At 44.6% G+C, this 17,200-nt stretch overlaps 1 protein-coding gene across 1 annotated transcript in view; it reads left to right on the forward strand.

Annotated features, from left to right (window-relative positions):
* Positions 1-17,200, forward strand: part of hcn2b (hyperpolarization activated cyclic nucleotide-gated potassium channel 2b) — a 229,524-nt gene that overhangs the window by 115,727 nt on the left and 96,597 nt on the right. The window contains exon 3 of the mRNA XM_070860816.1: positions 16,096-16,257. Within this exon, the coding sequence (XP_070716917.1) occupies positions 16,096-16,257 (162 nt within the window). The remainder of the gene's footprint in view (positions 1-16,095; positions 16,258-17,200) is intronic.

Here is a 17,200-nt window from a genome sequence, read left to right on the forward strand (position 1 = left end):
GCAGATGAGACAAGCTGATGCAGGGGTGAAGATAGGCAATGTTACGGAAGTCTTGGTGATAGAGTGGATATGTGGTCGGCAGCTCACCCTGGGGTCAAATAAGACATCAAGTTTGCGAAAGATCTGCTTCAACCTCAGATAGGGACCGGGGAAGGGATGGAGTCAGTGCTAGGGAACGGAGTTCATGGCGGGGACCAAAGACAATGGTTTTGGTCTTCCCAATATTTATTTGGAGGAAATTTCTGCTCATTCAGGACTAGATGGCGGACAAGTAGCATAACAAATCAGAGACACTGGGGGGAATTTTAACCACAAAAAAGAAGTGGGTTGGGATTGGGTGGGAGGTTAAAAAGTTAAAAAACAAAATCCCGACCACAACTCGCCTACTTCCAGTTTTAACGAAGGCAGGGCGGGGTGCGAGAAGCCAGGAGGCAGGTAGTCCATTTACATATTATAATGAGGTTGGTGTGCCTCAAATTACACCAATATTTTAAAGTTAACTGTGGCCGGTCGGGTTTCACGGGCCTCGGGAAACCCGCCAGCTAATGGAAGGCGAGGACTGTTAGATTCAGGAGGCAAATGCCTTTAAACTTCTTTCCTGTATCCAGCATCCCTGCATCATTCACCTCCGCAATTGTAGACCCCCGCACGAGGCCTCCAATTCCTCGCCCCCCCCCCCCGCCTTCGATTTCCCCCTCCCCCGCCTCTGATTTCCCCTCCCCAGGCCTCCAATCGCCTTCCTGGATTCTCCCCTCCCCCACCGATGATCTTCAGGCTGGCCCTGATCATCTCCCATCCCCCCCCCGCACCGATGCTTGAGTCTGGCCCCCGACCACCCTCACCCGATCCCTCCCTCCCTCCTCTCTGTGGCCTAGTGCAGCAGGCCTACCCCCCTGCAGCCAGCCAGCCTCTTCATCTGGCTGGCTGTGAGTGGGAAACAGTGATGTGAAATGCAAATCAGGCCCTACCACTAAATTCAGCAGGGACTGAGGGAAACTTGTTCCCGGGTTTCCCGACTTCTTCCTAGCCCCCCCACCCGCCGCCGCTCAGGTGGTGAGGTAGCATTTGGCATTGTCAGCGTACACGTGGAACCTGATGTTGCGTTTTCGGATGCTGTCGCCAGGGTTGACACGTAGATGACAAATAGGAGAAGACCAAGGATAGATCTTTGGAGGACTCCAGATGAAACGGTGCAGGAGTGGGAAGAGAAGCCATTGGATGTTCATTCAAAGACTTACTGGGGTCCACTACCTTTTTCCTCATTTGCACTCGGGTCCAATGGGTGTTGCAGACAGCATTCATGTTGTGTAATGATGTGTGTATCGTCCCAGTACCTTAAATGTAATGTAAGCACTATGCCACACCACAGAGGGCGCTGTGGTGGGAAACCTGGAAGTACCGAGAACAGGCACTATATAAGGCTGACCACCACACCTGAGAGGCACTCTGGAGCTGAACAATAAAGGACGAAGGTCACAGCAGTTAGACTTATACCAGACCGTGTGGAGTCAGTGATTTGTGTGCTAGATACACCACTAGCTATCTCCTATCAGCTATCTCCTGCCGTGACTTCTATGGGGAGGGTGCACTTGATTGCAGAATAGGAAAACGCTCCATGGTCTCATTCCATGGAGTATCACCTCAAGGTCAGCATGCATAAATCGTGACTGCAGTCATTCACCTTTAATTCCCCAAGCTTGTGTACAAAAGAGAATGCAATCCTTTAAATAACTGCAGTAGCATTGTAGAAATTTCTGCCAGTTGTCTATGTGCTGTGTATGTGTGAGTTCAATATGAATAGAAAAAAGTGCAAATGCTTAACATTAGGCTTGAACAACCAAGCAAGAAAAGTCAGCAAGTTCTCCTGTATCTTGCCATTCCCAATCAAATTATACCCCAACAGAAACTTCTACTTCAGGGTTTCTGGATATGAATGTTTTTACTGGCTTGCTACCATCTCCTTCCAAAAATTGTAAATTATTCTCTATAAATTTGTACATGCTGCTGGCAATTTTGAGGAGGGGAGAGAGTGGGGGTGTAGATGAGGAAGAAGAGGAGTAAAGGGGAAAAAGGAGGTGAAGATTAGAAAGATGAGGAAGGCGATGTAAGATAGGGAGGGGGACAGGAGAAAGGACTGGGACTGGACAAGGAGAGGGAGAAGAGGAGGGAGACAGCGGATGAGGAGAGTGGATGAAGAGTGGACAATGAAATGGAAATGGGAAGTGGAGTGGGTGATGGGGGAGCAAATGCAGGGAAATTACTTAAGTGGGGATCAGGAACTAGGGCTGTGAACTATCTCAGCACGGAAAAGGGATGGCAAAATCTCTCGGTGGAGCTGGCCAAGAATCTCTCACAACAGGGTGCGAGGCAAAGAAAAAAGGAAAGAAGGAAAGAAAGAAAGACTTGCATTTATATATCACCTTTCACTAACACCGAACATCTCAAGTGCTTTATAGCCAGTTAAGTACTTTTGGAGTGTAGTCACTGTTGTAATGTCGGAAACACGGCAGCCAATTTCCACACAGCAAGCTTCTGCAAACAGCAATGTGATAATGATCAGATAATCTGTTTTTGTTATGTTGAGTGAGGGATCATAAATTGGCCAGAACACCGGACAACTCCTGTTGTTCTTCAAAATAGTGCCATGGGATTTTTTACATCCACCTGAGAGAGCAGTCAGGGCCTCGGTTTAACGTCTCATCAGAAAGACGACAGTGCAGCACTCCCTCAGCACTGCAGTAGAGTGTCAGCGTAGATGTTCATGCTCGAGTCCCTGGAGTGGGACTTGAACCCGCAACCTTCTGACTCAGAGGCAAGGGTGCTACCCACTGAGCCACGGCTAACTATCTCAGTGGGTGAGGCTGCCAAAGATTTTAAGAGTGGGATAGAAAACATAGAAAAACATAGAAAACATAGAAAATAGGTACAGGAGTACGCCATTTGGTCCTTCGAGCCTTCACCGCCATTCAATCAGTTCATGGCTGAACATGCAACTTCAGTACCACATTCCTGCTTTCTCGCCATACCCCTTGATCCCCCTAGTAGTAAGGACTACATCTAACTCCTTTTTGAATATATTTAGTGAATTGAGCTCAACAACTTTCTGTGGTAGAGAATTCCACAGGTTCACCACTCTCTGGGTGAAGAAGTTTCTCCTCATCTCGGTCCTAAATGGCTCACCCCTTATCCTTAGACTGTGACCCCTGGTTCTGGACTTCCCCAACATTGGGAACATTCTTCCTGCATTTAACCTGTCTAAACCTGTCAGAATTTTCAACATTTCTATGAGATATAAAACATAAGAATTAGGAATAGGAGTTGGCCATCTAGCCCCTCGAGCCTGTTCCGCCATTCAACAAGATCATGGCTGATCTGGCCGTGGACTCAGCTCCACTTACCCGCCCGCTTCCCGTAACCCTTAATTCCCTTATTGGTTAAAAATCTATCTATCTGTGATTTGAATACATTCAATGAGCTAGCCTCAACTGCTTCCTTGAGCAGAGAATTCCACAGATTCACAACCCTCTGGGAAAATAAATTCCTTCTCAACTCGGTTTTAAATTGGCTCCCCCGTATTTTGAGGCTGTGCCCCCAAGTTCTAGTCTCCCCGACCAGTGGAAACAACCTCTCTGCCTCTATCTTGTCTATCCCTTTCATTATTTTAAATGTTTCTATAAGATCACTCCTCATCCTTCTGAACTCCAATGAGTAAAGACCCAGTCTACTCAATCTATCATCATAAGGTAACCCCCTCATCTCCGGAATCAGCCTAGTGAATTGTCTCTGTACCCCCTCCAAAGCTAGTATATCCTTCCTTAAGAAAGGTGACCAAAACTGCACGCAGTACTCCAGGTGCGGCCTCACCAATAACCTATACAGTTGCAGCAGGACATCCCTGCTTTTGTAATCCATCCCTCTTGCAATGAAGGCCAACATTCCATTCGCTTTCCTGATTATCTGCTGCACCTATAAACTAACTTTTTGGGATTCATGCACAAGGACCCCCAGGTCCCTCTGCACCGCAACATGTTGTAATTTCTCCCCATTCAAATAATATTCCCTTTTACTGTTTTTTTTTCCAAGGTGGATGACCTCACATTTTCCAATATTGTATTCCATCTGCCAAACCTTAGCCCATTCGCTTAACCTATCTAAATCTCTTTGCAGCCTCTCTGTGTCCTCTACACAACCCGCTTTCCCACTAATCTTTGTGTCATCTGCAAATTTTGTTACACTACACTCTGTCCCCTCTTCCAGGTCATCTATGTATATTGTAAACAGTTGTGGTCCCAGCACCGATCCCTGTGGCACACCACTAACCACCGATTTCCAACCCGAAAAGGACCCATTTATCCCGACTCTCTACTTTCTGTTAGCCAGCCAATTCTCGATCCATGCTAATACATTTCCTCTGACTCTGCGTACCTTTATCTTCTGCAGTAACCTTTTGTGTGGCACCTTATCGAATGCCTTTTGGAAATCTAAATACACCACATCCATCGGTACACCTCTATCCACCATGCTCGTTATATCCTCAAAGAATTCCAGTAAATTAGTTAAACATGATTTCCCCTTCATGAATCCATGTTGCGTCTGCTTGATTGCACTATTCCTATCTAGATGTCCCGCTATTTCTTCCTTAATGATAGTTTCAAGCATTTTCCCCACTACAGATGTTAAACTAACCGGCCTGTAGTTACCTGCCTTTTGTCTGCCCCCTTTTTTAAACAGAGGCATTACATTAGCTGCTTTCGAATCCGCTGGTACCTCCCCAGAGTCCATAGAATTTTGGTAGATTATAACGAATGCATCTGCTATAACTTCCGCCATCTCTTTTAATACCCTGGGATGCATTTCATCAGGACCAGGGGACTTGTCTACCTTGAGTCCCAATAGCCTGTCCAACTCTATCCCCTAGTGATAGTGATTATCTCAAGGTCCTCCCTTCCCACATTCCCGTGACCAGCAATTTTTGGCATGGTTTTTGTGTCTTCCACTGTGAAGGCCGAAGCAAAATAATTGTTTAAGGTCTCAGCCATTTCCACATTTCCCATTATTAAATCCCCCTTCTCATCTTCTAAGGGTCAAACATTTACTTTCGTCACTCTTTTACGTTTTATATATCGGTAAAAGCTTTTACTATCTGTTTTTATGTTTTGCGCAAGTTTACTTTCGTAATCTATCTTTCCTTTCTTTATTGCTTTCTTAGTCATTCTTTGCTGTCGTTTAAAATTTTCCCAATCTTCTAGTTTCCCACTAACCTTGGCCACCTTATACGCATTGGTTTTTAATTTGATACTCTCCTTTATTTCCTTGGTTTTCCCTTCTCTTACCACCCTTCTTTTTCACTGGAATGTATTTTTGTTGAGCACTATGAAAGAGCTCCTTAAAAGTCCACCACTATTCCTCAATTGTGCCACCGTTTACTCTGTGTTTCCAGTCTACTTTAGACAACTCTGCCCTCATCCCACTGTAGTCCCCTTTGTTTAAGCATAGTACGCTCGTTTGAGACACTACTTCCTCACCCTCAATCTGTATTACAAATTCAACCATACTGTGATCACTCATTCCGAGAGGATCTTTTACTAGGAGATCGTTTATTATTCCTGTCTCATTACACAGGACCAGATCTAAGATAGCTTGCTCCCTTGTAGGTTCTGTAACATACTGTTCTAAGAAACAATCCCGTATGTATTCTATCAATTCCTCCTCAAGGCTACCCTGTGCGATTTGATTTGATCAATCGATATGTAGGTTAAAATCCCCCATGATTACTGCCGTTCCTTTTTCTCATGCCTCCATTATTCCCTTGATTATTGCCCGCCCCACCGTGAAGTGGGGGCCTATAAACTACGCCCACCAGTGACTTTTTCCCCTTACTATCTCTAATCTCCACCCACAATGATTCAACATTTTGTTCATTAGAGCCAATATCGTCTCTCACAACTGACCTGATATCATCCTTTATTAACAGAGTTACCACACCTCCTTTCCCTTCTTGTCTATCTTTCCGAATTGTCAGATACCCCTGTATGTTTAATTCCCAGTCTTGGCCACCCTGCGACCACGTTTCTGTAATGGCCACCAAATCATACCCATTTGTAATGATTTGTGCCGTCAACTCATTTACTTTATTTCGAATGCTGCGTGCGTTCCCCTCTCATTCTTCTGAACTCCAGTGAATACAAGCTCAGTCGATCCAGTCTTTCTTGATATGTCAGTCCCTCCATCCCGGGAATCAGTCTGGTGAACCTTCGCTGCACTCCCTCAATAGCAAGAATGTCCTTCCTCAAGTTAGGAGACCAAAACTGTACACAATACAGCTGGCAAGCTCCCTCAGTGAGTAGAGAAGGACTCGCTCAGTTGAGGGGTGGGGAGGCGGTGGGGCGGGGGCGGGGGGATGGGTGACATCAGAAAACCTCAGGATGGCTCTGCCATTTGTAATTGTATCTCACATAGCAAGTTAAGCGCAGGCCAGGGAGATGCTGGAACATAGCTCACTGAAAAAGCATCAACAGCATTTCACATTAAAACGCTCAAAAATTCAATAGAGCAAATCAAAACCATAAGCCACCACTCAACTCAGTCTCTATAGCCATGTAACTTTTACTGTTTCAAGTCTTTATTGATTTTTCCACTAAAAAAATTTAATGGTCTCTGCCTCAAATATTTCCCGTGGCAAAGCATTCCATGTCTAACGATCCTCCGCAAAGAATCAGAAATATTGTAATAATGTCGAAAAAGAAAGTGGCCTGGTCTAGTAAACAAATTTTTAATACAATTTTCACTTGGCCCGCCAAGCGAATCGGGGCAGTAAATGCCCGAAAATGGCTTACTCCGCACTTTTACATCAGTACTTCAGCTGTGCCATCCTGCTGGGCATCTGGAGTGCCGCCTACTTCAGGTGTTGGGCCCTTTTATTGTGCAAATCGGAGTACTGTGACACCCAATTACAATTTTGACGGAAAACTGGGCGAAGCGTGCAGCCATGGACACTCTGCCCAGTTTTAACGGGCGATACAATAGAAACTGCAAAAAAGGTATGGGGTGAAATTGCCCCCTTTTTTAGAGGCCCGTTGGGCAGAAGAGACTTTTCGCCTGGGGGCAGGAGGGGTGTTACCGGCTCCTGGGAAATTGCCGGGGAGTTTGCCACAGCAGGGCTACCGCACAACTGGCAATGATGTCATCGGCATGCGCAGCGACCCCTCACCATCCCACGGGGGAAGTTGCCCAGTAGGCCACGAGGCTGGCACGAGCGGATGTCAACGTCAGCTTTGTGGGTTGCGAAGCTGGCCAAGATCTGCTCTCAAGACAGTACTTAAAGGGGAGGGTGCCAACACCCCTCGCCGCCACCTTTACCAGTTTGCTGAGTCTCGCGTCAGCACCAATAACGGCGTCACTCCGTTTTGGGTGCCAGGCTGCAGGCCCAGTCCCTGGTGGCCTAGTGAAGGCCATCAGAGGCCTCGCAGAGTGTGCAGCGGCTCTCCCCTTTAAGCGAAGAGGCAGAGCATTGAAGCGCGTCACTCCCCGCCCCAGTAGCACCCCGGGAGCTGTCCCTAAAAGACTTGGAGTGCGCAAGATTGTGCTCCATTTCCTTCGAAGGACGGTAAGCCCAATTCAGTGGCGGGGGCGAGACATCTGTGCCTGGCGCAGAAAGTCCGGGCTCCAGCTGGTTACCGCCCCCAATCGGGGCGCAGGGCAATTTCGCCCGCGAAGTTTCTAAAAACAATTATATTTGTGGGCCGAGGAGCGGGCCATTGCCGTCCCAGTCTCCCATGCGCCCCCCCCCCCCTCCTCCCATCCATCCCACCCCACCACGCCCCACGCCGCACCTATCTTCTTACTGGATGGCTCAGCCTCCAGGACACCTGATATTGAGTCAGTCCAAAACCGCCAAACTGCAATGAGGTGTCTGTTTGTTGCCTGCAGCTTGCCAGTGGCATGGTAATGAGGCTCATTTCTCAAAACGTCAAAATGGTATCAGGCAGCTGGCTGGCCACCCGATGGTTGAAATGTCTCCCAGTGGATTGCATGAATAATGAGGAGACCCAAACTCAAATAATGCCCGAATAAATCTCTGGATTTCGCGATAAAATTTCCACAATAAACAGAGTCTGTTGCTATTCTGTCTATTTAGATGATATACAGGAACTATGGGCTAGAAGCTCAACTTTATTTGCATGCTAAATGCCCACTTAACGCTCATTTTACTGCTGAAATGACGTATAATGCCCAAATGTCGGCCATTTTGACACAAAATGGAAACTGGCGGGCTTATCACCGAGCGTTACTTTCCCCATGTGCTTAACGGCGGGAAAAAATATTACTGGCTGCCCACTTTTTGGGGGCGGAATCAGCAGAATGGGTGAAATCAACGCCCGTAATATCGCCCAGCGTTAATTCCGCCCTGATTTAATGCCGAGATTCAATATTAACGCCCGCCCACTGTTTTTTGTCATAAAGAGCATATTTACCCAAACTAGTGGCCATGAGATCGCTCTGCGTCAATTTCACCACCTCGCGCACATATCGCCCACAATATCACTCGCCCCAAAAAAATGCCCACAAAAGTGGAACTGTTCTGAACGAACTAGAGCGGTGTGGTTGGCATTTGTAAAATCCCACTCTTACGTAAGTAGCTAATATCTGAGCGATTTGCCTGAAAGAGCATTGATGTGAGTGACAATGCTGACATACTGCTGTGTGTATGCAGCTCAGACATCAATGGTGCCCATCACTTTGGTGCCAACTAAAGTTTACGTTGATTGATGTTAAGTTGTATTTAACCCTTTCATGTGAAGGAATCACCAGTGTGTAACGGTCCAGCTATCTGAGACAATGCGCAACAAGGTTACGTTCAATTTCAAAAGTTGAATACCAACATTGGTCTGAAATCATGCATCACATCCAATAACACCCAACCTCCGCTCACACCCCACTTTTTCCATCATTGACATAAATCACATGTTCAACATGTCCAGCAACATAGAATACAAAGGCAAAGCAGGAGCGTGGTCCCCAGCCCCCATACAATTACAACAAATTGCATACACCCAGATAGAGATATAACATAGCCAACACCTGCAAACATGTACCTCACTTTCCTTCTCCCCTCCCCTTCTTCTCCCCACCTCTACCCTTTCCCCTCCTCGCTCCACGGTGCCTGGCCGAGGAGCTCCTCAGGTGGTGCCTCATTGAGGGGGATGAAGTCAGATGCGGTCGTTGCATGAGTACGGGAGCGGGGGATGCTGAGGGGGCAACATTCTCTGATGCAGAAGCAGGATCTTGGTCCTTGCTCTCATCTGTCGTTCGCAGTGGGTGCGGAACCTAGGGATGGAGTGCCGCACTCGGGGACCACTGGGAGGCCTGTGGCAGCAGTGTTCTTGGCTATCGCATCCAGGGCCTCCGCCATGCGCGGAATGTACTCGGTCATGGTGGCCAGCTGTCGGGATATACCCCCTAATACTTCGATGAGCTGGTCACCAATGTCTACCTGGACAACTATACCATCTCTCCGCTGTCATGTGGCGCTCGTGGAACAGACCTGCCACATCCACAAGGTCTCCGTGGGGTCGGCGCCGTCCTGGGGACAAATGGGGTGCCCTGTGGAGAGGTGCTTGGGGCCGGTACCTCCAGAGTAGAGGCGGGAATGATCGGAGGACCATTAGATGGCCTTGGGGTGGAATGGTTTCTGGAGCGTGGTGATGCAGGTTCCTCGAAGTCTGCACTCTCATCCGTGGAGAACAGACCCAGCGGATTGACGAGTGAGAATCAGAGCTCCTCAGCACCAGATGTAGTAGGATCGTCCGCCGACTCCTGCCCCGCACCCCCACCTTCTGGCCTCTGTGGCCTTGCCTTGGGACGCGCTGCTGGCTGAGCTGCAAAACACAAATGAGGTTATTAGAGGAGAAGGGGGTGCTAGGGTCACAAGGTGAGTCCAGCACTACAGAAAGCATTTGCACGACAAACCCACCACTATCAAAATCATCGCAGACATCACATTTCATGATCATCAACACATTTGCATTGCAATGATTTTCATTAGGCCATCATTATTTCTATGACAATTTTAGAAATCATCTATCATACTTGATTGTTCAGAGATGAGTGGGTGTGGCATCTACTTTACATGACGCAATGGTGTAAGCTTTACTCACGTCTGCAGATGCATCCGTGGCTGTGCGGGGGTGCTTCCCCATGAGTGTGAGCACATGCTCCTCCATGTCAGTGATGTCGCTGGGGACTGGTGGCCCCCCCCACCCATTCGCCTCTGCACGGACCTCATCGTCAATAGCATCTTCTGTAAAAGGTGACAGGACGACATGGCATGAGATCATTGCATGATATCTTTGCTAGGTACTGTCACAGACACTGATACAATGCATAACCGACAGATCTAATCATGATTATTATGATAATTATCATTCTTTACCTAAAGACGTACACTGTGAGCGCAGGCTTTGAGTAAAACATTCCCGGTAAAAGTGCAAAACCTCACATTTGCTGATAATCACTCATGACTGTTACAAATCAAATTATCTAAATACATAAGTACATGAAAATCAATGTAATACTTACTCTTGCATATCCCACAAGGTCGTTCCATCGTTTGGGGCATTGGTTGCCCTCATGCACCTCGTTGGTTGCCAACGAGCCTACCTGTGCTATCTCGGTCCATATCTTCTGGTATGCCTTAGGGGTGGGCTTCCCACGTCCTCCCTCTGTCAAATCACCCCAGCATAACTCGACCTCCTGCAGGAGGGAGGCATTTGCCTCATCCGAGAACTTCCTGGCTCTTTTGCACCCTCCAATGTGCTCCTTTCCCAGCTAACTGCTCTCTCCAGCGTCAGTCTCCACAGCGTGCTATGATGCCTCCTCCTCTCTCTCCATTACAGGCCAAATTCAGTCAAATATGTGGCTGGTAGCAGCTACTTTTTGTTTGCCTACTTGCTGTGAAGCTCTAAAGTCTCCCTCCTTCCTCCCAAAGCAGCCACACCACACCCAGCCACGCCTTGTCCCTCTGCGCTCCCTCTCTCTCTGTCTCCTCTTCTGCACATGTCATGATGACCCTTGACCTCCAGAATCGCGGGAATCGAGCATTGCCATGCCATTGCTAAGGACGGCCGCACTTTACGGCAAAGGGTCAAAAAAATGTAACGCTACTGCCCATTTTATATCGCTCGTGGTAACGGCCATTTTCAAAAGTGGAGACTAGGTAGTTTGAGAATAGGCAAGTAGCCGGCGATCTAAAAATCCTTTATTAACGCCGGAAATGGGCGATAAGCACAAAAGTGGAGGTTCTAGCCCTTTCTATTTTAAAGAATTTATATGCGTTGACAGAAAAAAAAATGTAAGTAATGGGGTGATTAGATTTTTCCAGTTGATATCTGATCTTTATTTCTATATATGAAATATCTATTAATAATTAAAATCAGTAAGTGGGTCAATGAGTTTCATGCACTATCAGGTAATAAAATGTAGAATTGCTCCTGGTGATGGCTAGGTTTGATCAGATTACTTTGTTCAGGTACCAGGATATTCAATACCTCCAGCTTAATTTTTAGACTGGTTATTCTTACTCAATTGCATACATTACCTCTGTTTGATGAATGAGCTCTCTCTCATAATTTGCTATCTGTTCCTAGCCTCATTCTAGTCTGTGTAATTGGATTGACATTCGGAACAGAAAATAAGAAAATGGTACAAATGATTGGAAAATAGCCTCAGTCGCTTTAAAATTGAAACAGCCATTGCAACTGTGTATTTTAAAGAATGTGACTGCTGCCATGAACAAGAAGCAGTTGCGCATGCACAGTTCCAGTGTTTCTTCTGTCTGTTGTCGACGGACTTCCCAAAATGAGGAATAAAGAAGCAGATTTTAAAAATCTTGCTCAGTTATTAATTGTGTGAATTGTAGAATTTATTCAGGTTTTTTTCTAATAATCGTTCACGGGATGTCGCTGGCAAGGCCAGCATTTATTGGCCATCCCTAATTGCCCTTGAGAAGTTGATGGTAAGCCGCCTTCTTGAACCGCTGCAGCCCGTGTGGTGAAGGTGCTCCCACAGTGCTGTTAGGGAGGGAGTTCCAAGATTTTGAACCAGCGACGATGAAGGAACAGCGATATACTTCCAAGTCAGGATGGTGTGTGACTTGGAGGGGAACGAGCCACTTGTTTGTGCAGTAAATTGCGGTTGGTCAGAGTCGGCAGTTTTCAGGTGAGGAATAGACGGGTAGTTGGGTTTGTTAATATTTTTCAAATTATTGTTCTGAGACTAGAAGCATTCGGAGATTCCTGTAACAGTCGTAGGGACAATAAATTGGGAATCTCTAATATTGATGAAACTTTATTAGTGATGTGCTTCAGCACCTTTCAGATCCTCCGTCTGTTGTGGTGAACGGTCTTTTTAAAATTTGTGACCTGACAGTTCTGCGCAAAATACATCTGCACAGCGTCCGGTAGCTTCCGGTTTGTTGACAGCAGTCACTCCGTTTTTAAACAAAATGTCAAAATATAGTATGAAGTATATTACAGCAAGGGGTTTGGTGGAAATCATATCAGCAAACTCAAAGGCAATGTAAACAAGTGGGTGGTAAATAACTGCAGAACAAAATATCATGCAAATAAATAATTTAACAATTTAAAGGGAACATAGGGCTATGTCCAGCTAAAAGAGTTCAGGATAAACCAGAACTAACCAGAGAGAAAGCTGTGCATAATCATAGAATCATAGAATGGTTACAGCACAGAAGACCAATTGGCCCGTCGAGCCCATGCTGGCTCTCTGCAAGAGCTCCTCGGCTAGTCCCACTCCACCGCCCTTTCCCCGTAGCCCTGCAGTTTGTTTTCTATCAGGCACTTATCCAATTCCCTTTTGAAAGCAGTGGTTGAGACTGCCTCCATCACCTTTTCAGGCAATGCATGCCAGATCTCAACCATTCGCTGTGTAAAAAAGTTTTTTCTTATATCACCTTTGGACACGACATAAGGATCTAATATAGTTAAGCAGACTGTGAAATAATCCATTATATGGAATTAAATCGAAGTCAGTATATATACTATAAAGTTAGACAAATGTGGACTGAGAAACTTAAATTGAATTCTTGTCCATTCTGAATGAGAAAAAGTGCTACTCAGAAACAACTTTGTAGCAATTTATAATTGGCTATAGTGGACTGGAAACAGCTACTTGTGGGTAAATCAGTGTGGGAACAGTGGGAGGCATTCAAGGAGGAGATCCGGAAGGCTCAGGCCAAACATGTGCCCTTAAAGAAAAAGGCTGGGAAAAATAATTCTAGAGCCCCTGGATGTCTAGGGACTTACAGAGGAGGATTAAGAAAAAAAGGGACGCTTATGTCATATACCAACGGCTAAATACTATAGAATCTTTAGAGGAATATAGAAAGTTAAGAGGCAAAATTAAAAAGGATATTAGGAATGCTAAGAGAGAGCACGAGAAATTCTTGGCCAGTAAAATTAAGGAAAACCCTAAGATGTTCTATAAATATATTAAGAGTAAGAGGGTAACTAAAGAAAGGGTAGCGCCTATTAGAGACCATGAGGATAATCTTTGTGTGGAGACGGAAGATGTTGGTCGGGTTCTTAACAAATACTTTGCATCTGTTTTCACAAAGGAAAGGGGCAATGCAGATATGCTATCAAGGAGGAGTGTGATATGCTGGGTGAAATAAATATAGTGAGAGAGGAAGTATTAAGGGGTTTAGCAGCTTTGAAAGTAGATAGACCCCAGGCCCAGATGAAATGCATCCCAGGCTGTTGAGCGAAGTAAAAGAGGAAATAGCAGAGGCCTTGACCATCATTTTCCAGTCCCCTTTGCATCTGGGCATGGTGCCGGAGGATTGGAGGATTGCTAATGTAGTACCCTTGTTTAAGAAGGGAGAAAGGGATAGGCCGAGTAATTACAGGCCTGTCAGCCGAACCTCAGTGGTGGGAAAATTATTGGAAAAAATTCTGAAAGACAGGATAAATCTGCATTTGGAAAGACAAGGATTAATTAGAGGCAATCAGCGTGGATTTGTTAAGGGACGATCGTGTTTGACTAACTGATTGAATTTTTTGAGGAAGTAACTAAGAGGGTCGATGAGGGTAGTGCGTACGATATAGTATATATGGACTTGAGCAAGGCTTTTGATAAGATCCCACGTGGTAGACTGATCATGAAGGTTAAAACCCATGGGATACAGGGCAGGGCAAAGTGGCAAGTTGGATCCAAAATTGGCTTGGAGGTAGGAAGCAAAGAGTAATGATTGATGGATGTTTTTGTGACTGGAAAGATGTTTCCAGTGGGTTTCTGCAGGGCTCAGTACTGGGTCCCTTGCCTTTTGTGGTATATATCAACAATTTAGATTTGAATATAGGGAGTATGATTAAGAAGTTTGCAGACGATACTAAAATTGGCTGTGTGGTTGATAATGAAGAGGAAAGTCATGGGCTGCAGGAGAATATCAATCTACTGGTCAGGTAGGCAGAGCAGTGGCAACTGGAATTTAATTCAGAGAAGTGTGAGGTGATGCACTTTAGGAGGGCTAATAAGGAAACGGTAGACACATTAAGCGGTAGGCCACTTAATAGTGTAGATGAACAAAGGGATCTTGGAGTGCTTGTCCACAGATCCCTGAAAGTAGCAGCCAGGTGGATAAGGTGGTTAAGAAGGCATACGGAATGCTTGCCTTTATTGGCCAAGGCATAGAATATAATAGCTGGGAGGTTATGCTTAAATTGTATCATACATTGGTTAGGCCACAGCTGGAGTACTGCGTGTAGTTCTCGTCGCTGTATTATAGGAAGGACGTGATTGCACTAGAGAGGGTGCAGAGGAGATTTACTAGGATGCTGCCTGGAATGGAGAATCTTAGTTATGAGGACAGATTGGATAGGCTGGGTTTGTTCACATTGGAACAGAGGAGATTGAGAGGAGAACTCATTGAGGTGTACAAAATATTGAGGGGCCTGGACATAGTGGATAGTAAGGGCCTATTTCCATTGGTGGAAGGGTCTATAACAAGGGACATAGTTTTAAGGTGGTTGGTGGTTAGAGCGGATTTGAAGGCTGGGGGGGCTTCTTTACGCAGAGGGTTGTGAGGATCTGGAATTCGTTGCCTGGAAGAGTGGTGGATGCAGAAACCCTCACCACTTTTAAGAGATGGTTGGATGGGCACTTAAAGTGCAGTAACCTGCAGGGTTACGGACCTAGAGCTGTTAATTGGGAGTAGACTGGATGACCTTTTGTTGGATGGCACAGATATAATGGTAAGTACTGCAGGGAATAGAATACAGCCAGCGTGATCTCCTGGACTAGTTTCGATCGCCTGGATGGGTCGGAGATGAATTTTCCAAAATGTTTTCTCCCTAAATTGGCCTGGGTTTTGACCTGGTGTTTGCCTCTCCCAGGAGATCACATGGCTCCGGTTGGGGTGGAGTGTAGAATGTTTCAGTATAAGGGCTGTCGCAGTTGTGTGAGGTGGACTGGTTGGGCTGGGTGCTCTTTGCCTTCCGTCATTGTTCATAGGTTTATATGTAACCTTTAGGGCTGCTGACCAAGGGCCGGACGCGATGGACCAAAATGGGCTTCTTCTGCGCTGTAAATTTCTATGTTTCTATGTTATATTTACTACTGAAATAAGCATAATAGATTAATGTTAGTTTTGAATAAGTCCTAAATTATAGATGAAAAGAATTGCATTTCTTAAGTTGCAATAAGAAATGTGTTATATATATATTGAAATGCTACTTCGCTCCATTGATTCTTATATGATCAAGTTAACATGCAAAGCATCTATAAAGCTTGATAACTTGTGTAACATCAGGACATCTGACTTCATTAAGATCATTAAATGCTAATGATTATTTCCAAAAATTACAGAGTTTAGTGCAACCATTAATTTCAGCAGTTAAACAATTGCAAGGCTCTGTTGATAAATACCAGACATTAAGGTTAGTTATCTTATTGATGCTAGTTGTGTAATTCTCCACATTTGCATTCCACTTTCCAATTATCCGTACTTATGTAAATGGTCTGGAACATGAAAGCAAAGACTGTAATTAAAACCACATTTTATTTTTCTCTTGCCAAAAGATCTTTCATATGACCTATGACCTAGCCAGTGCAGTGATGAGAATATTTAATCTTATTGGAATGATGCTTCTCTTGTGCCACTGGGATGGATGCCTACAGTTTCTTGTACCATTGCTTCAAGAATTTCCAAATGATTGTTGGGTGTCTTTAAATAATATGGTGGTAAGTACCAAATTAGCATAATTTCCAAATCTTGGTTAATCTTTATCATTGTCACTAAACATTTTGTGTTTCTGCTACATCTTTCATGCAATGTATTTCCTCAATATGACAAAACGTGTGTTGGGATCTATTTAAGCTGGTGCAAGAGAATGAATATGAAATATAATATCTTTGCTAAAGCATTTCTATTGCAGCATTTTAGCTGTGATCCAGACCAATTTAAGTACCACAGTCCATAAATGCTATTTTAATCTGGCAAAATCAATTTGACCTTTGTCTAAAATGGTGACATTATTGTCTCTTAACATAAATAACAGACTGCACCCTTATATCGAGAACAAATCAATTGGAGGTGTGGCACTTATATGAGGTAATAATTATTTTTTGCTGGGATTTTGCTTAAGTTTTGGTGTGATTTATATTGAGGGGTGATCTATATTGAGGGGTAATCTATATATGCTTCAAAATGGTATTTAATACCTAAAAGGAAAATGTACCTTACTGGACATGATTTTTTTCATTCATATTTAGTACAAACAATTTCTTGGATAGAAGTATGGTTTATTTTAAAGGCCATATGAAAGTTAGTGTAACGTGTCCAGATACAGTACAAATTTATGGATGAAAGTTAACCGCTTTACTTTTAAAAATGTTTTCATATGTTCTTTGCTTTCCTATTAGAATGAATTATTGCATTAAAGGAATGCTGTACAAATATTGTCAAATTAACTTTATATGGAATTCATGTTCCAATCATAATAGTTCTTGGCAATATAGTTTTAAATTTATCATGATTAAATTGTATTTCAAATGGAAATGATTAATTGTATAAATATTCATTGAAAATCATTTATTACTATGCAGGATTTTGCTTTGAAAGTGGTTATTTATTTCCACAGTTAAATTCTACTATAAACTATGGAACTCTGCAACATTCAAGTTG

This window comes from Pristiophorus japonicus, chromosome 18 (genome assembly GCF_044704955.1).
Source record: "Pristiophorus japonicus isolate sPriJap1 chromosome 18, sPriJap1.hap1, whole genome shotgun sequence".
Classification (NCBI taxonomy): domain Eukaryota; kingdom Metazoa; phylum Chordata; class Chondrichthyes; family Pristiophoridae; genus Pristiophorus; species Pristiophorus japonicus.